A 21856-nucleotide genomic window follows, 5' to 3' on the forward strand; every position below is an offset into this window, starting at 1 on the left:
TTTCCCTCTACTCTTTCAGTAAAAATGAAGGGTCTCAACCTGAAATGTCGACTGTCCATTTCCCTCTCTAGATGCTGCCTAACCCGCTCAGTTCCTCCAGCAGTTTGTTTTTTTGCTCCAGATTCAGTCAAATTCCTGACCTCCTTTTGTTCTAAGCTCCAGACTCAGTGTCTCCTTGCAAGTGTTGATCCTAGGGTCCTCTATTCCTTCTGTTTTCTTCCACTGAGACAGTACCACATTGATATTCCAGTCCAAATCCGACCCATTTCATCCATCTTCATCCTGTTGTAGCTGGGCTATTGCTTGCCTAAGTATCACCTCCACCTTTCCACTTCACCAATCCTAGTTACTGGCACAGAGCCATCAGGAACAGAGGCGCATGGAACTGATTGCTCCTGTCAGTTCATATAAGGACCTCATTTATCATGTTTTCCTGATGACCTTGCTTCATCATGTAGGAATTTCTCCATCTTATCCCAATCCAGATATCTCTTCTGACTCTAGTGACAATCAGGTCTTCTGGCTTCTGTTGAGGCTCCAAGATGGACCCATTGTTTCTTATCCTTTATGATTTAGGAGCCCTTTGAGACCTTGGGTCTTGGTAAAGCAAGTTAAACTTCCCGATTTATGAATGCTGCATAAAGAAAGAATATTATGTTGGGGTATTGAGCATTATCTCATGCATGTTTGATTCATTCTCTGAGTAATCAATCCTGGAGATACACTCCTTCAATTAAACTATAGAGTAATACAGCATGGATATAGGCCCTTTGGCCCAATCAGGCCATGCCGACCATGTTGTCCACCCAGCTAGTTCCAAGTTCCTGTGTTCAGCCCATATCCCTCCAAGCACCTATCCAAGTGCTTCTTAAATGATACTATTGTATCTGCTTCAACCACTTCATCTGGCAGCTTGTTCCATGTACTCATTGCCCTCTACATGGGAAAAAGTTGCCCCTCAGGTCCTTTTTTCCCCTCTCATCCTAAATCTATGCCTTCTAGTTTTACACTCCCCTACCCTGGGGAAAAGTCTGTTACCACCCACCTTATCTATGCCTCTCATAATTTTCTACATTTCTATAAGGTCACCCCTCAATCTCCTACACTCCAAGGAATAAAGACCTAACCTGGCCAGCCACTCCCTATAACTCAGGCCTTCTAGTCCTGGCAACATCCTCATAAATCTTTTCTGCACTTTTTCCAGTTTAACCACATCTTTCCTATAACAGGGTGACCAAAACTGTACACAGTACTCCAAGTGCAACCTCAATGACTTATACAACTGCAACAATGTCCCAACTCCTGTACGCAATGTCCTTACTGATGAAGTCTAGCATGCCAAATGCTTTTTCCACCACCCTGTCTACCTGTTACGCCACTTTCAACGAGTTATGCACTTGAACTCCTAGGTCCCTCTCTTCCATTACACTCCGTAATGCCCTACCATTCACAGTACAAGTCCTACACTGGTTTGACTTTCCAAAGTGCATCACCTCACACTTAACTGTATTGAAATCCATTTGCCATTCCTCAGCCCACTTCCCTAACTTATCAAGATCCCCCTGTAATCTACGATAACCTTCTTCACTATCAACACCACCTCCTAATTTTGTGTCATCTGCAAACTTACTGATCAAGCCTTGTGCATTTGCATCCGAATCATTTATATAAATAACGAATAACAAGGGTCCTAACACTGATCCCTGCGGCACACCACTGGTCACCTGCCTCCAGTCTGAGAAACAACCTTCAACCACCACCCTCTGCTTCCTACCTCCACGCCAATTTTGAATCCACCCAACTAGCTTTCCTTGGATTCCATGGGACCTAACCTTCCAGACCAGCCTGCCATGCAGGACCTTGTCGACCTAGCTAAAGTCCAAATAGACAACATCCTCTGCCTTACCCTCATCCAGCCTTTTGGTTACCTCTTCAAAAAGAACTCTAAAAGATTAGTCAAACATGACTTCCCACACATAATGCCACACCAACTCCTCCTAATCAGACTCTGTCTATCCAAACTCTAGTAAATCTTATCCCTCAGAACATCCTCCGGTAACTTCCCCACCAATGACATCAGGCTGAGCAGCCTGTAGTTCCCTGGCTTGTCCTTGCTACCCTTCTTAAACAACAGAACATTAGCCACCTTCCAGTCTTTGGGAACTTCACCAGTGGCTGATGATAAAACAAATTTCTCCGCAAGGGCCTCTGTAATTTTCTCTCCAGCCTCCCACAAAGTCTGAGGATGCACTCGGTCAGGCCCTGGAGATTTACCCACCTTAATGCAATGTAAGGCTGCAAATACCTCCTCCCTGGTAATTTGAATGTCCGCTAAAACATCTCCACTTGTTTCCCTTATCTCTTGAGCAACCATGATTTTCTCCTCCGTAAACACCAAGGAGAAATATTTGATAAAAATTCCACCCATCTCCTGTGGCTCAAGACATAGGCCGACCTACTAAGGAGCCTCTAAGGGGATCTGCTCTCTCCTGAGCCACCCTTTTACTCTTAATATATCTATAGAACTTCTTGGGATTTCCCTTAATTTTGCCTACCAGATCCATCTCATACTCTCTCTTTGCCCTCTTGATTTCCCTCTTAAGTGTATCCTTCACCTTTTTATAGATATGAAGAGATTCACTCATCCCAGACCTCCTAAATCCAATGTATGCTTCCTCCTTTTTCTTGACTAGAGACTCAGTATCTCTCAGCCAGGGTTCCTTGTCAGGTTTACCAGTCACCCTAAAAGGAACATCAGAATCAGAATCATGCTGCCCCTAAACTTGTGATGCCACAGTCTTAAAAGCCCCCTACTTGCCATTTGTTACTTTCCCTTCAAACAGGCTCTCCCAATCGACCTCTGCTAAATTCTGCCTAATTCTCCCCCAGATTAGCCCTGCTCCAGTTTAGGAACATAACCTGTGGAGCTGTCCTATCCTTTTCCATCACTCTCTTAAAACTAATTGGTTCTAGTGACTATAATTCTAAGTGTTCCCTGACTGCCACTTTAGTTATTTGCTCTGCCTCATTTCCCCAAAGGAGGTCCAGTATTGTACCCTTCGGAGTAGGGACCTCGATATATTGACTTAGAAAACTTTCCTGAATACATTTCACAAATTTATTATCAATCTTTTATTTTGTTTCTTCTTAACATTCTCAGAAGAACTTCACAAACCATTAAACATCCTTGTATGTTGCAGCCTCCAATTGCCTGTTAAAGCTTTGCACACTTCCATTCTCTGACAACCAGATTCATCACCCTCTGAGTGAAGAATTTTCTCCTCATCTCAGTCCTAAAATGTCTTATCTTGTATTCTGTGACTCCAGATTCTAATCTCCACCCTTCTGGCCAGGGGAAACATCCTGCTTGCATCCAGACTGTGTGGCTCTGAATTTCCTAATTTGATGAATCTTCTTTGCACTCCCTTGGCAAGTATATCCCTTCTTCACTACATTCACTGGCTCTCCCTTCCATTCTTGTAGATATATTTTCAAAAAAAAAAACTCCAGAACGTTTGTCAATAATGATTCCCCTTTCATAAATCCATGTTGACTTTGTCTAATCCTATTGATATTTTCCAAGGGTCCTGTAATCACATCCTTTATAATAGAATGGCATCTTCACTACCGATGTGAGGCTAGCTGGTCTGCAGTTTCCCATTTTCCCTTTTCCACTTTTTCTAAATAGTGTGGTTACATTTGCCACATTCCAACTGCAGGAACTGTTCCGTAATATTTACAAATTTGTAGGCTGACAACTAATGCATCCATTATTTTCATTGCTACCTTTCTTACTACTTTGAAATGCAGGTTATCAGGCTCTGAGTATTTATGGGCTTTCAGTTCCATTAATTTCTCCAACATTATTTCTGATACTCATTTCCTTTAATTCCTCCTTTTCATTATACTCTTCGTTCCCAACCATTCTTTGGAATTATTTGTATCTTCTTCTATGAAAACAGAACCAGAGTTTATTTAATTGCTCTGCCATTTCTTTGTTTCCCCATTATATATTATCCCATGTCTGACTGTTTGGGGCCTTAAGTTATAAATCTTGGAGTTGTACAGTGCAGAAATGGACCCTTCAGTCCACCATGTCCATGCTGACTGTTATGCACATCGATACTAATCCCATTTGCCCACTTTGGGTCCATACCTTGCCTATTCAAGTGCCTGTCTAAACGCCTATTAAACACTGTGATTCTATCTGCCTCCACCACCTCCTTTGGAAATGTGTTCCAAATATCAACCACCCTCTGTTGAAAAACATTCCCTTCAGATCCCCTTTAAATCTCTTCCCTCTTACCTAAAATCTATGTGCTCTTGTTTTCAACACCACAACCATGAGAAAAAGATTTAACTACCTACCCTGTATATGCCTCTCCTAATTTTATACACTTCTATCAGGTCACCCCTCAGCCTCCTTCACTCGAGAAAACAGTTGCATCCTATCCAATCTCTCCTTACAATTCAAGTTTTATTACCATTTTATTTTATCACCATTTATAAGATTAGATAATGCAATCAACTCATCTGATCATGCACAGCTCCAAGAACTCTCAAAGCGCTTGGATTCATCCAGGACAAAGCATTCTACATGATCTGGACCCATATCCACCATCTTAAACATAGACTTGTTCCACCCACAAATCACGTTACTACATCACCTATCAAATGTACTGTAGCAACTCGCCAATGTTTCCATGACAACACCTCCCAAACACTCAACCTCTGATGCTCAGAAGGCCAAGAACGGCAAGTGTGTTAAACTTCCACCTACTTTGACTTGAAAGCAGATTGTCTGTCCTTTATTCTTAACAGGTAAAAATTCTAAAACTCCATTCCTAATAGCATACTGAGAGTCCATCCACTACAAATGCTGCAGTGCTTGGATTCAGCAACTCATTAACATGTTCTCAAGGACAATGGGTCTTGACCTTACCATCAAAATCCACATTCTGTGAATTTAGGAGGCAACAAAATTGTTTTAAGATAGTCCAATAAATCAATAAAGATCATTGCTCTGGGATTAAACATATTAAAAAAAAATCTTCTTATATAACAATAACAAGGTTATCAAAGAAGAACTAAAATTCAGTAAAGGTAGTAATGGGGTTAAAACCAGAAACAAATATCCAACCCTCTCACCAAATCTCCCCTCTAAATGTGACCCCTTTCAGCATGACACCCACGTTTTCCCTTTTGCACCAGACAAGCAGCTTGACATCTTTATTCCTAAATTAAAATACAGTATATTAATGCAAATATATTAACACAAAAAACAAACTGCTGGGAGGAACTCAGTGAGTCAGACAGCATCTGTAGAGGCAAAGTCAACTATCGATAGCTGCCATAGTTGCTGGCTAACCAAGAGAAATTCCTCCAGCAGTTTGTTTTTTGCTCCAGATCCCAGCATTTGCAGTCTCGTGTCTCCATATTAATCCAAGCACCTTTTCTAATTTGCATCTCGTGACAGAAGCAATGACTAGGGAAGGCAAACAGGATGTTCCATTGCTAAATTTAATGGCTGTAATAGCACTTCTATGGCAAATGTAGTAGGGCTTTAAGATAATAAAACTGAAGAAAAGATGGTACACATCCTCCCCAGCTTAGGAATGCCCAACTTACTTACAGCCTGTGTATACAAAACGAGCATTTGGGAGACCGATGGTATGGATTTGTTTGCTGAGGGGCTGCAGGCATCTTCTGACATTTGGGAACTCTGTTCACGGCCACATTTTTGACTTACAAACTATTCAGTTTACTAACAGTTCAGAGGAATGGAACCCTGCCGTAACCTGGGTACAACCTGTATACAACTAAACATATACTTCAACAGGGGATACAATCTACAAGTGCATCATGAGAGAGATAAAACATCCTGAGGAAGTGAATTCCCAAGCTGATGGCACATAACTGTAAAGAATTGTTAATGTTTTAATGTGAAATAAAAACAGGTGGAGATAATCAGCAGACCAGGCAGCAGCTCTGAACAGAGAACGAGTATCAACATTTTGGTTCAACGACCTTCCATCAGAACTGAAAAAGTGAAAAAACAAGTGCGTTTTTAATGGAGACACAGGAGACTGCGGATGCTGGAATCTGGAGCAAAACACAAAAAGCTGGAGGAACTCAGCAGGCCAGACAGCATCTCTAATGTGTTTTTGAGTTCAATAAACAACCTGTTGGAGGAACTCAGTGGATCAAGAAGCATCTGTGGGGAGGCAGGAATCGTCAATGTTTCAGGTCGAGACCCTGCGTCAGCACAGGACTCTGTTTTGAGTTGCAGAATTTGGGGAAGGGGGAGGTAGAGTGGAGAGGAAAATGGGATTGTCTGATATGATGTCCAGCAAACACAAATATGTTGTCGATCCATCTTACAGAGGGCAATGAATGCTTATTAATCACTATTGACCTGTGTGGAAAAGTGTAAATACAGTCAGATGAATGAGCACAACAGAAACAAAAAAATTAAACAAAAAATTAGCAGATCAGTTTTTCTTTTTCCACAGATGCTATCTAATTTAATGTTACAGGTGGATGATGTTACATCGAAACTAGCAAGTTCTGACCCAAACAAGAAAGGCTGATTATCTAAAATTGTTCAATTCATTGTCGAGTCCCAAGGGCCCACATAGAATGCGACGTGCTGAACTTTGAGCTGACATTAAGCTTCATTGGAATAACGCAGGAGGTCAAAGTCAGAGAGCATTAGAGAGGGAGCTGGGTGGCTGATAACTCAATCGTGTAGTGTACCTGGAATTCCAGAAAACCCATAATAAAGGTCTGACATGAAAAGCCATTATACATTTATTATTTTAATTTCAAAAAGAATTAACACATAAATGCCATTTTAATTGGTTAATTTGAATTACTGCAAAATTCTAATTTATCCTGCATATTAAAATAATAGGAACAAACTCTAACCAGAGGAAATTTAATTCAGGGAATAAGGTTGGACTGTCAAGATATAGAGTAGATTGCTCCAGGGATCCATAATAAGAGATCTTCACTAAAACTAATTTATAAAGAACAACTGGATTCAGAACTACACTACATATTAGTTATATCTGTGTACCATATGAAATTAAGAGGGGCACGTCTAATGAAGCAAGCAAAGAACTACAGAAGGATCCACCCAAAGCTCTTAAGTGGACAAAGCAATGGTGAGTGGAGTTTAATGCAGATAATTAAGCAGCACATATCAGAGGAAAGAAAGAAATATATATATATTCTAAATGAACAAGGATAAAAAGGCTAAGGAAAAGTCTGAAAAAAATTAAGTGATAACTAATTCAACACTAATCTAATCATTGCCAAGGAAGAACATCAGTTCGATACAAATCAGGGGGCATGATGTTAAATACTCTGGCCAGCAATAAAGAAATGAGTCCACCAAATAATGCAAATTAATCATTTCATTTTTGTTCAAGAGATGCTGTAGAAAAGATAAAACTCTGGAAAATATGTACTTTTGGAAGCACCTGTAATATTACAAATCAAATATAACATTATAGAGAACAGAACATTAAATCCTACAAGTATTTTTGTTTCACAACAAAGACAACCCTAAACAAATCACTTGCAATTCTGAAATCAGTATTATAATGTATTAAATACTTTAAAAATGACGATACATACCTGTTCCTGCAAGTCGTAGTCATAACTGTCATGGAGCAGAAGACTGAGGACATAGCGAGTGTAGATCATGGCATCGATCCCACATTTCTCCAACTCTTGTCCTAGCCAGGTCTGCACTGGACCCAAAGCTTGAAAGAGAGACATTTCAGGAGCAGATGCGAGGCTTTGGCAAGAGCTTGAGGATCCTTCAGATGGTCGGCCTTCCACAACAACTGCACAGGTTGGATGCGTGAAGGTAAGCTGTAGGCATTCTTAAATCTTGCAGCATTTTCCTGACTGGTATTGAAAAATTATCTGGAGTTGTTCACTCCGGGTGTAATGGAAGACCAACTGCTTGGACTACCATTTATACTGGCTGCAGATAGTCAATAGATGGAAGTTTCACTCCACTGGCATGGCAGATGGCGATATAGGATCTCAACTCGCAAAACACTCATCCGTGTTTGCACACTTTCAGACGCCTTTCATGGTGCTGTTATTGCAGGACTACTTGTGGTAGAGCCTGAAAAATATGATTGAGGTACAGAAGTGTGTTACTATTAAAAATTCCAACTACTAGGCCACTAATAGTAATTATAATGCAATTATAATTCAGGATTAACAATTAATTTACCTAAATGACCAACTTCTGTGTATGTTCTATGCAATTTGATGTAATCTGGCAGTGTACTATCTCCAACTAATCAACAGTGGATTACACCACAGCTAATTTAGTTTTAGGTTGTGCTATTATGAAAGACAAAATCGAATCAAGAGATATCCAGACCTAATCAAGGGAATTTTAACGTTTTCAACAATTTCCATTCTTCTCAAGCAGAATTCAAATACCTCTGCCGTTTTCATTGAGAGTTGAATTCAAATATGCTTGACCATGTATTTTTTTTAAATTAAACCTTAGTGCTCTTGCCTGATTCAAATATTCAAGGCCCAGCAGTAATTGACTTAAAACATAATGGGAGGACAGCACATCACACAATCTGTTACCACTGGTTTCTGAACTTGGATAGCCCAATCCCACAGCTTGATTTATCAACTCTGAATTTCTTTGGATGCATACTTATAAAAAAAAGTAAAATATATGGCAGATAGCACTTTTCTTGTTTAAAAAAATTTATGGCACAACAGGCATAAGTAATGAACAATGTCTGATGCAGTTTCATTTTTTAAAATTAGTTATATTTATTTCTTTATAGTGTTAATGCTGTTTCTCAAATGGGAGTCCTCAACCCCTTAGCTGTCCAAGAGAAGATTTTATACTTTCCATCAAAAATATATTACAGCATACATGGGCCAAGGTATTGGTAGGTATTTGTGCTCCATCCCCTTCAAACTATTCTCACCTCAAGCCTTTGCCCCTTACTCCTTTTTCTTCTTCATGATCTAGAGATCCAGCCTCTCTCTCTTCCTAAAGCACCAGTGCTTAAGCCACTCATACTGTGATGCTGTTGACATGTTCCTAAATCTGCTTCATTCGGTGCCTGGACTCTCTCCAGATTTCAAATTCGCACTGATTCTCTTCCCTTGATCTCTCTTGGATCCCAGAGTATTTACTTGTAATTCTGATTCACAAACAAACTCCTCTCAGGTTAACTAATTGGTGAATTTATACATGTCCATGCTATGCTGTGCATCCATGGTACAGTTTGACTATATAGACATGATAACAAACGTGTTTAGTTTGGGTGAAGGACTAAATGGGGATTTCGTTGAATTTTTATAACAAGTGAAGCAGAAACCTCAGAATCAAAAAAAAATGAGAACGTCTGCTATTTGGCACACTGGTATCCTGCCTAGAGTTACATTGCAAGGTGCTATTTATGATAGCAGTCCTCCAGTCCAAACACTCATAGATGCTAACCCACTCACTACCCACACCACAACTTTGAAAAAAATATTCCCTGGGGCTAGATGCTACTGGGCTGGGAAACTGGTGTGAATCCATGCCTTCCATTGGCACATCCCAGCAATGAAGTGCCCCATGGAATAGAGTGGAGCGGCTAACTACAAGGGCATGTGATGGGCAGGGAGGGTCAAGTAGTGCGGACAGCATTAAAATGTGGGGCTCAGGGTGCACCCTGGCTGGCATGATGAGTACCGGCCATTGGAGGGAACTAGCAACACCTATCCACATGTTGTCAGTTCAACTGGATCCTGCAGTCTCTCTCTACTGAATGAGAGTCTCTCTCTTCTGCTGCTATCTCTCATTCTCTTTTGTTACCTGCACAGCTTTCCCCAGCCCAGAGATTTGTCTACGGTAACAAGCTTTACAGGAAGCCTCTCCACACTGAGCCATAGAGCAATTGGTTATTAGATTTGCACTGGGTTTTCAGCATAGCAGCACACACAGGAGGGAGGGCAGGAATTTACACTGGGTTCCTGGCACAGGAGCTCTGTCAATAACACATCTTTCTGTATATAATACTTTAACGATCCCTCTTAGTGATGATTCAATAAGCACTCTCATTCCTGGGAACGCATCTGGATATTTTTAAGAATATCTAATTCACTAGATACAAAAGTGATTGCTTTTTATCACTCCTGCCAACCCTAATTACTCGATTATAACATCTAATTTTAAAAATTAAGATAGTCTGAGAAGAATGTGACTATGTGGAAAAGAAATAAGCAGCTCCTGGGGTACTATTTCATCAATTCCCTAACAAAATTGACATTCCGTGTTTGATCATTTTCTGTAAATAGCTATTTGAATATTTCATTTACATGGGTTGAACTAGTGGGCTGCTTAAACATTCAGATTACCTTTCTCCTATTACAGTCATTACTTGATCTGTAAGATCCCAATTCTTCCTGCCCATGCTGTTGCTTGCAATGATCACACACTACCAAACTCTGCTATTTCCCTATATCCAACAAGTCTGATCCACGCCTCATCTATCAAGGAAAAATACTAATTCTGTCAATCTTCAATACTCAAGAGTAATAAGAAGTACTATGATTCTGTCTCCAAGCACCCTACATCATAAGGTGAATTTTGGTGCACCAAGATAGGTTGCATAGAAACTGGTTGGTGCTCATAAAGGTACGTTGGTTGATCTGCTCATGGCAAGACAATTGTTTAGTTTAACAATGCATTGTCTGGGAAATTCAGCAGCACGAGGTCCAAGATACTGTGCAATATTGAAGAGGCCTTGCACACTCAAAGATCTTTCCTGTTATCCACTTTGCCATTGCGAAGTTCTTCAAGTATTTTAAGGGCTAAGTGTAGGATTGTGTGGTTGCACAGAAGGTGGTGGTGAAGAAGGGGTGGGGCAGTGGGAAAGCAGGCAGGGGAAGGCACAAGAATCAGAAGGAGGTTGAAGTTTGGTATCAAAAGTCAACCAATCTGGTTTTTGCAAGGGGGCGTGATTGTCAGTTAAAAGGATAGAAGGAATGAGATTGATAGTCGGGTTGTGCAATCAGTATTCAAAGGGGAAGGTTTTGGGGTTACTATCTCTTTGCTTTTTGAGAAACTTGTTCGGTGACAAATTAGTTGCAATTTCAGTTTCACTCTGAACAGTACCCAATCACAAGAGTTGAACTTCAATGAGAAACAACAATGGAATTACCTCTCCTCAATTGTTTGATGTTGTTCTTCCTGGAGTTGAAAGATAACGAAGTTGACAAGTACATCAACTGGGTTGGTATATGTGAGCTTTCTCCACATTCAAGAACTGATTGGCATTTAACTTTCATATTTGATTATTGGTACAGAAGGAAGCCATTTGACCCACATGGCTGCGGCAGCTCTGTGAAAGTGCATGTACTTCGCTCCATTCCTATTTCCCTTTTTAATACCCTTCTAAAGTTTTGCAAAGTTTACCCACATACTTCACATTCCTTATACAAATTTGCTTCCATAATTGTTCTGGCAGGCATTCTATTTTCCAACAGTCAAACCTCGTTTTTTATTCTTTCATCAATTATGCCTGCACATTATGCAGTCAATGATCAAAGAAAATAATTGTTTCTCCTCTTCACAGCATCAGTTTCTACTGCATTAAGCAAACAAAATCTTTTGTCACTGATATTATGCCAGGTAAATATCTTTTGGTCTCACTCAATTCATCCTCAAGAAGAGTGTCTCTAACAAATTTAATATGCTGGGCTTAACCAATTATTTCTATACATTTATCATTATCTCATTTCTTTTGGACTTCCTTCTCCATTCATTGAATATTTGTTCTCTACATTTCTCTGCATTAATTATGATGATATCTTTCTGCCCAATCTGCTGGCTTTATAAATAGTTCTTTCACAATTAACCATATTCACTTTTGATCCATGTGCAAGTTCCAACATATCCTTAAATTAATTTTAGAAGTTTCATGCAACTTAATCATGTGACTTAATCTCATTTTTTAAAATTTGCATATCAACACTTCCTCACAAAATTCCTTTAAATTTGGCTTATGCAATCTGCCTTCTATAAATTCAGATTAACCATTCAAAAGCTCACAGCTTTCTACATAAGTGTTCATTTTATCCAATCCTTGCCTTTTTGAAGATTACTTAACAACATGAGAAACAGAACCAGGACAATCGGGGCCCACAGACCTCCTCTTCAATGGCTGGTCTTCACCCCAGACACCACATTCCTCATATAATCTCCACATCTCTCCCTTCCCTAAATATCCAAGAATTTAAACATCTCTGCCTTGAATATACTTAAGGACTGAACATTCATACTACCTGGGATAGAGCATGCCAAAGTTTTACAATCGTTTCAAATGAAGGAATTTCTCATCACAGCTCTACAAAGTTGACCCTTCATTTTAATTTCCCCTAAAGCCTAGCTGCAACTCTAGATAGAAAAAAGGAGCTTTCAGGAGGGCTCTGGTCATTTTATAAAATTGTGAGGTGATTACATTGTCTCCTCTATTGGAGAAACCAAACATAGATTGGTTTCTCAAAAACTATACTGGAAGTAGTGGAAGTAAATTGCTGCTTCACCACTTCAAGGATAGCTTCCTTGTTCTTCCTCAAGATCGTGCCACAGGATTTTATGTTCATCTGAGATAGTGGGCAGAACCTCTGTTTAATATTTTGTCCAAAAGATAGTACCCCCGAGTCACAGAATAGAATATCAACCTACATTTTAGTGCTCATACTTTGCAGTCGCACAAACTCAGAATCTTTTGAATCAGAAGAGCGATACCAAACTAGCCACACTTGACAGTGAATCATAAGAAATACAAAATACTGAAGATATAGAAAATGCTGGAAGTGTTCTGATGAAAGCTTACTGATCTGAAGAATTAGATGTTTCTCTTACCACAGTTGTTGCCTGATCTGTGGAGATATATTCAGCATTTTAACAGCATAGAAATATATTATACTTGTTCTCTCCAGTCCTCCAGCACATCTTTCATATTATACAGAATTAGAGTTATTATGTAACTTTCATATCCAGGGACTTTGAAAGCTTGTGATCTAAGTCTTTGCACATTCTCTCTAACCTTCTTTAGTATTGTAAGATCCATCTCATCAGAATCCAGGGTCATTTTCAGTTTCTACAAAGTCACTCTTCACTCTATTATTTACTCATCCATATGCAACATACCTAATTGCTCCAATTCCCTTTTTGAAGCATTTAATTCCACAAAAAACACTCTGAAAAATGAAACAAAGTACTTCAGTATTTCATTCATTGTTTCACCTTCCATGCGATTTCCCTTTCATCTGTATTCACTTTTAATCAGAGTTACTTATAATAGCCCTTACTGTCTAATTACCCTTCTGTGTTATCTGTTGCTCTTTTCTTTTTCTCAAATTATCTAAACTTTTTCTTTTGTCACCAAGAACACAGGAAGGCTGTAACCTCTTGATAGATGAATAGAGATGCAGCAAATTTGAGAAAAGCCTGGTTGTGAGAGTGGCAAATATTTCCAAAGAGGCCACAGATCCACTCACCAGGTCAACTCAAGAAGTTGGAATATATTCTGGTTTTTGTTTACCCATGAGCCTCAGTCTGGACTCTTTGGTGTCACTCTAATGGCTGCATTAAACTTGACCTGGGTTCTCCAGACTGATTGGTTGCAGATAGGATTTTCACTGTTGCCACCATTTCACAGCATTGGTCTTCCCTTGTGCCACAGGTGATTCTTGAGTTGGTCCAGAGCACAGGCTTTGGAATATATTCACTGAGGTACACACCCCATGTGTCCCAGACTGAAAGTCTTTGAGCATCTAGCATATAGGCCATCCCTGGGTTACATTGTGCATGCTACATTGTTTGATACATTATTGTCACACAAGTATCAATAAAAGTGAATTTCAATTTGTCAATTTCCAAAGCAACTCTCTTAAATGGCAGCCTGTGGTCTTAAGACACAACAGTGTCTGATTACTGTGGAAGATTACATGTAAACAGGCTATTTATTTTCCAAGACTGGTTCTCGTTTGAAGTTAATAATATTTCTGGAAGCTCGTTCGTATGTATGGGGTGTCCACAACCCGGAAAGGACCTGTGGTCTGCACGGACTTGAGGCTGATTATCTCAACCATCCTGTTGTTGGTGATCTATTGGTGCTAAATGAGTCCAAGGATTCTTTGGAGACAATGAAGGTAGGAGAACTTCAATTCATATTCCTGCTTAAATGACCTTCCTTTCAGACTTATAGTTCTGCCAAGAACACATGCCTGAGAAGACATCTTTGTTTTTAGGTTAGCAACCAGTCAAGGGGAGTTTGCCAAATGTGGCAAAGGCTTTTCTAATTTTCACATAAATGACATTTTCACAGAAATGTCCATCAATGCTAAATGAGCTGATAATAATTCAAGTCAAGGTAGCAGAAGTGAACTATGTTGTCCATGGCTTCAATATGCATGCAGATTTTGGTATGAAGTACTCATGACATGACCAGTATTTTTTTTTAATATCATCGTGAACTAAGAGCATGCATCAAAGAACTTGTTCACACTAATCTTCAATTCATCAGAACCACCAGAAAGCATAGGGCTGAGGTCCACAGGTAACCCAGAAAGCAGGGTAAGCTCCAACTTGCATTTGACAAATGAGCATCTTTTATGAAGAGACATTCCTGAACAGTGAGCCATGTGTCATGTCTTCTCTAAAATTGTCTACAAATGAACAAGCTCGTCCATCCTTGATTAGTGGGTGAAATTAATCATTCTTAAGAACATACTTGACAATCACAGAGCAGATTCCAAATTCAGCAGGCAAAAATGCACAGCCTTGCTTTGTGCCAGTAAAAATGCTGAACATAGATGATATTTTCTTTTCACACTGGATGGTTGCCTTCAGTCCCTTATGGGATTACTTGAATTGGGAGAGCACCTACAGTGGATGCCAACCAGGTTGAAGAGCTTTTTGAAGTTAACAAATGCTACATAGCAGGGTCTCTTTTGTTCATGTTTCCTTCCCAATTTAAGTGCCTTGATTTTGTGTCATTAACTATCAATTTGTTCTTTTTGTAAAATTTTATTTTCGTGCGAGTTGCTTGGCTTTTGTAGTTTCCTGACATTTCTTCCGGAAATGCAGCCAGTTGATACCTTAATCATCATCTGTTTGAGCAATGGCAAATATGGCACTGGTCAAACAGTGGGCAGGTTTTCTTTCCTATTTATCTGAACTAGTTCCTCTTTTGGATCAGTGAAATTGCAACCCTTCCACCCCCACACGTATGCACACGCGCACACACACAAAAAGAATTACTCTCCTCGACAGCTCTCATTTTCAAATATAAAGTATATATGAAAACTAGCACTGAATATATTTGCATATAACACAATCCATAAAACAAGACTAGTTAAATTTCCAATGGCCAGACTTGCATACAAAATGCCGAGTCACTGTTGTTGAGCATGTGCAGACAGCAGATTATATCTTAATGGCACTGAACAATCTGTTGATGTAACTACAGCAATGATATATGAATGACAAAACCCAGTGATAAGGCAAAGAAGCAGTTTTCAGAGAAAAACAGGGCACTCCAAGAAAAGAGAATGGGTTCATACTGAGAGTAGGCAAGTACACTCCTTTAAAATGAGTCAGTGTCACCCATCAATCCAAATTTTTGGGCAGCCACATATGTATATATACAGTATACTATGATCTAGCCAGCAGACAACCCAAAAGCACTTAACACTTCGATTGTAACCCCCAAGTACTTGAGTTGTCAAATTGTAATAGTAATACTGCACAAAATCATACAATTTATTCCACACAGCTGCCTCATAGAGAATATCAAAGGAAATTCTTTCAACATAGTAACATCATGTGGCTAAAGTACAATTATTGTACTTTCAAATTTCTTAGAATAGGCTCCAGCTACCTTGTAAATTTCCAAGATTCTAAGAAAATGTTATACTGCCCATTAACTGAACTTTATTTTGTTCTCGTTTTATCTGCTTTTAATCAAACGAAACAAACAGATACTTTTTTTCAGTTATCCTTAGCTCTTGTTGCATAAAATGTTTGAAGTCCATGATCAATAAAATTATACTTTAGCAAGGATGAAACTGAAAATAAAATTTCAGCATAACACTCTAAAGAGATTTGTAATAAATGAATATGTATGAACAAACCCAGATAAATCTTCAAGACTAACATATTCTACCCAAGAGTAAATGAAAACCAAAATCCTGTACATGCAGAAAATGTGAGATGTAAACACAGAATGCTGGAAACACAGTAGGTAAGGCTGCATCTGTGGAAAATGAAACAGTTAATATTTCAAGCTGAAGACTCTCATCAGAACTGGGGAAGAGAGAAAAAACAAGTTAGCTTTAAGTTGCGGGAGGTGGGGGGGGGGGGGGGGGGGGGAAATGGAGTGGAGTGGAATAAATAGCACAATAGAAATATAATTTTTATGGAGATGCCTCCGAGATGCTCGCCTTCTTCCTGAACTGTGCCTCCCCTCTGCCATCAGTTCCTCCATTCCTATCTTATCTACTCCGATGACGAGACTTTCCATGGCAGCCTCTGAAATGTTTTCCTTCTTCCTGAACTGTGCCTTCTCTCTTACCATAGCTGACCCTTTTCTGACTGGATTTCTCTGTCTCCATCTTGGGAAATAGATCAGTAACAAACATCCACCACAAGCTAACAGCTATCTCAATTAACTTCCACCCAGCCTCTTGCAAGGACTCCATTCTATTCTCCCAGTTTTTCAGATCTGCTCCATTGACAAGCCCTTCCACACAAGTGTCCTCTGAGATATCCTCCTTTGTCCTGATCATGGCTTTCTCTCTACCATTGTTCAGCTCAGTGATGAAGTCTGAATTTGAGTGGTCTTAGCAAAACCCCAAACTAGGCATCAGTTAGCAGGTTTTTGGTGAACATGCCGCCTGATAAGACTGTCGAAGGCAGCATCCATCACTTTGCTGCTGATTTGAGAACAGACTGAGGAGTAGTTATCTGGATTGGATTTGTCCTGCTTTTTGTGACATGACATACAGTATTTGGACTATTTTCCACATATTAAGTAGATTCTAGCTTTGTAACTGTACTGGAACAGCTAGGCTAGTGGCAGAAGTAGTACTGGAGTGCAAGTCTTCACTACTACAGCTGAGATGGTCCCTTAGCCTTTGCTACACGCAGTGCTTAGTTGTTTCTTCGTACCACATAAAGTTAATCAAATTGGCTGGAGTTTTGGCTTCTCCGACGTGGGGATCATAGGGAAAGCCAAGATTGGACCATCTATTCAGCACATTTGTCTCAACATAATTGCAATACTTCAGCCCTTTCTTTAGCACTCACATGGTGGGCCCCCTCCATTGTTTTAGCAGCACAGTGGCCAATGCAGATTCTGCAGCTGCCTTGAAACTCCAATGACCTGGGTTCAATTCTGACTTCCAATTCCATCTGTGTTAAGTTTTCAGGTTCTCCCTGTGACTGAGTTTCCTCTGGGTGTTCTAGTTTCCTCCTACATCTCAACATTGTGCTGGTATTAGGTGAATTAGTCACTGCACATTACCCTGAGTGTAGGCAGGTGTTAGGAATAATTGGTGGGGGGGAACGGCATAGGTTAGGGATGTTAATCAGCACGTGTGCGAGGATAGATTACAGCGAAATAAGATGGGGAATGGGATTGATCTGAGAGCTGGCAGCTTCGATTGGCCAAATGGGCCCTCTTCCCTGTTGTAAGGAAATATGGAAAATGGGTGGAAATATCCTTGGAGCCTTCTCTCCCCTGTTAGCTGTTTAACTGACCACCAACATTCACAACTGGATAGAGTAGGACTACAGAGCTTCAATCCACATGTTGAGAGATTACTTAGCTCTGTTTTTGCTGTTTAGCACACAGTAGTCTAGTATTGTATCTTCCTGGTCAGGCACCTCATCATTTTTATGTATGCCTAGTGTTACTCCCAGCATGCCCTTCTGCATTTTTCACTGAACCAGGGTTTATCATCTGGCTTAATAGTAATAACTAAGTCAGGGATATTCAACGCCATGAGGGCTACAGATTGTGATTATGTACAGTTCTGCTGCTGCTGATAATCCACAGGGCCCCATGGATACCCAATTTTCAGCTGCCAGATTTGTTTCAAGTGTCTGCCATTTAGCATGTTAATATTGCCACAAAACATCTTGGAGGGTGTTCTATATGAAGGTGGCACTTTACCTCTATGCTGACTATGCAGTGGTCATTTCTACCATGGTATCACGTACAAAAGCATCTCACATAGGTAGATTGGTGAGGACAAAGTCAAGGAGGTTTATACCTCATGTTGGTTTATTCACTACCTGCCACAGATCCATTCCAGCTATGTTCTTCAGGACCCAGCCAACGGTCAGCCACCATTGGTAATGGTCAATGAAGTCCACTATCCATTGACCTTAGTGTGTCCCTCAGTACTTTCAGGACCTCTTCCAAGTGTATTCAATACAGAGGAACATTAATTCATCATTTGAGGGAGGTGTAGGTGATACTTAGGCAGAGGTTTGCTTGCTCATGTTTGTCAATGTTCAGGTCTCCAATAACTATTCCTTCCCACCTGCACAACCACTGTGCTACTGCCTCTGAGAATTTATCCTGCCAGTGGACAAGACACAACCAGGGACAGTGATGGAGAACTCTAGCACGTTATTTGTAAGGTATGATTCTGTGAGCAAGACAGTGTAGACTGTTGCTCAACTAGTTTGTGAGAAAGCTTTTCCCAATTTTGACAGCAGTCCTCACATATTTCTGAAGAGGACTGTGCAAGGTTTGAACAGGCTGGGAGTGACCTCTCCCATTCAAATTGGGTACCTAGGTTAATATCATGTGGTCTGCCTAGTTTTATTCCTTGTCTGTTTGAACACACAGATACTGGTACAACTGAGTGGCTTGCTAGGTCACCTCCAAGAGCATTTAAACGTCAACCACATACGGCAAGTCTGGAGGCCACACGTCAGCCAGACCAAATAAGAATGGCAGATCTGCTTCCTGAAGGATATAACGTGAACCAGAAAGGTTTTTTAGCTTTCATGGTTATCAGTGCTAAGATTTGTTGTTTTATAACAACTAGTCTGAGCAATGATTATTAACGGAATTTAAGTTCCACAGCTGCTGTGGTGGGACTCGATCTTGGGTCCCTGGATTCCTAACCTCTCCTGTATGGTTTGGCTCTGATATTTAAGATTATTAGCTGAGACTTTAACATCGATAATAGGGCATTAATGAATCCTGGCCAATAAAAGAAACATTAAAGCAGATAATTGAAACTTTGGTCAGAGACAGAAGTGCCTAAAGGAGAAAAGCAAGGTAAAGAGGGGAAGGGCACATGGAAGGTGACACAGCAATTAAGTTTGAGGGTGTCATTAGTGTAGAATGGAAGAACACATATACTACATGTAGTTACAGAGCAGGAAATTACAAAGAACGGGAAGGACAAGACTATGGAGGAAGCTTAAACAAGAATGATATTTTAAAATCAAAGAGTTTAAAAATGAAGACCTATCGAGGGTTGAACGAGGCCAGACTTTCCAGGATTGTAGAGGAATAGTCGTCCAGAAGGAAACACATGGAGGGCTTCAGCAACAGGTGGACTTGAACAAAGACAGAGACAGATTCTAGAAGCACCAGGAAGGTATCAAAACAAAGTGAAAGTTAGGACTAAAAAGATATTGGTTTGTGGAACTTGAGGTTTTTTTGGGACAAAGATCTGGACATGATTATACATCTAGTAGTGGTAACTAACGAATATAAAACAAGGCAGTATCAGAATGGCCAACTTCTGATCCAATGTTCTACAAATCTTTAATGTTGATGTTGCGTCAAGCTGAAATGCCTGTTTTCATTTGCAGAAAGAATATACATTCTATACTGGATCAACAAATAAACTGTGCACGTTTATTTATCAGCATCTTGGTTTGAAAACTCTTAAAGGCTTTGGAATTCTGCATATGCAGATTGTTGGAAATCAAAAAAGCACTAATACAGAATGGTGGGGACACAATTTTTGTGAAAACTATTAAAATCAAACACAAATACAAGTTCAACACAGGTTTACAATGTCAATGTGCAATATCAAATTTCCCTCATCCATAATACTGTTCCAAAATTTCACTCAAGTTGAAAAATACACAATTCTAAATCTTAAAGTAGTTGAAGATTTACACCTTGAGTGAAACATTTTCCTCTGGAATTGCAACTTTATCTTTCAGTCTCAAAGTTCAAGCAAGAGTGCCAGAACTGTGGCCCCTGGTGTGTTAGAGGGAGTATGGGCACTGGGCACCCAATGATTGGAAAGGGAGGAGGAGAACAGGATCCCTGGTGAATGGAAAGGGAGCATGTGAACAAGAGCTCTGGTAAGTGGAAAGGGAGCACGGGAACTAGAGCCCGATGAGTGGAAAGGGAGTATGGGAACTAGGGGTCCAATGAGCGGAAAGGGACAAGAGGTTTTTTTTTAATGTTCTTTCCATCCCCTTATAAGAATACACTAATCACATCATTTATGTAAGAAAGAAGGAATTACATTTATATTGCACCTTTGACAATCTCAGAATACCTCAAAGCACTTTAAAGCCAATGAAGTTCTCTTGAAACAGGGTAGTTAATATATGCACAAGGTTCCACGAAGAGCAATAGCTAGATATCCCATTTTGAGTTAGTTGAGCGATAACAACATTGACCAAGATGCCAGATATACTGCCCTATTCTTTTTGAAATAGTGTCATGGAACAGCAAGCAGGGCTTCAGTTTAACATCTCATTTGAAAGATGCCACCACTTTTTCAATACTGCACTGGAGTACCAGCCAAGAGTTTTGTGTTTGTGCCTTTGGGGTGACTTGAGCCCACAACCTGTTAACTCAAAAGACAAAAAGCCTTCCAACTAAGCCATAATTTGCATAACCTTTCAAACCAATGTACTTAAGCTATGGCCTCACAGAAGAGAATGTTCATGGAAACCAGGGGAAAATAGGAACAGAAGTAGGCCATTAGATCCTTTGAGCCTGCTCCACCACTTAATATGATCACGTATGCATTTAATATGATCACTTATGATCCTCTTTCTGAATACCAATCCCATATTACCACACTTGCCACAAATCCCTTGATGCCTAAACATCCACTTGCTTCTTAACCATCTTCAGCAACTTGGCGTCCACCATCTGTGGTAGAGGATTCTCAAGGTCACTACCCTTTCAATGAAGTACTTTCATCTCAGTCTTAAATGCCTTTTTGTATCTAAGATTGGGACCCCTCAGTCTAATGCCTGCCTGTCTCCCAGCCAGGGGAGACATCTTCCCTGCACCTAGTCTGTCAGAATTTTACATGGTTCAATGAGAACCTCTCTCATTCTTCTAAGCCTGAGTGAATACAAATCTAACTGACCCAATATCTCCTCATACATCCTGCCATCCCATGAATGAGTCTGGGTCAATCTTTGCCTGCACTCTCTCTTTGGCAAGTGTATCCTCCTTAAGTTAGGAGAGCAAAACTGCATATGATACTTCAGATGTGACCTCACCAAGGTCCAATAAAACTGAATTCAATAGGTTAATCATTTAGCTTCAACAATAAAAAACAGTATTCAACGCTCTTTAAGGTTCTCAAAAATGTTTAATTTATAGAAACAAATATCACCAAGTAAAATAAGCTTCCATGTTTTAACTTAAGCTGAGTCATCTAATTTAAGCTGGTATCCCCAAGGAAGGACTTTAGATCTCTGGCAAAAAGAATAGGAAAGGACATGGGGACAAAAGACAAGGACAGGATCCTCATTCCCTGTCATTGCTCAATGTAAAAGAGTTTGACACAATAG

At 40.0% G+C, this 21856-nt stretch overlaps 1 protein-coding gene across 2 annotated transcripts in view; it reads right to left on the reverse strand.

The window, feature by feature from the left end:
- kiaa0232 (KIAA0232 ortholog) overlaps positions 1-8140 on the reverse strand; it is a 65267-nt gene extending 57127 nt beyond the window's left edge. For both annotated transcript variants that reach the window (XM_052010107.1, XM_052010106.1), the window contains exon 1: positions 7642-8140. In XM_052010107.1, coding sequence (XP_051866067.1) covers positions 7642-7785 — 144 coding nt within the window. In that variant the 5' untranslated portion in view covers positions 7786-8140. The remainder of the gene's footprint in view (positions 1-7641) is intronic.
- Between the last annotated feature and the right edge of the window lie 13716 nt (positions 8141-21856).

Source organism: Pristis pectinata, chromosome 2 (assembly GCF_009764475.1).
Source record: "Pristis pectinata isolate sPriPec2 chromosome 2, sPriPec2.1.pri, whole genome shotgun sequence".
In the NCBI taxonomy this organism is placed as follows: domain Eukaryota; kingdom Metazoa; phylum Chordata; class Chondrichthyes; order Rhinopristiformes; family Pristidae; genus Pristis; species Pristis pectinata.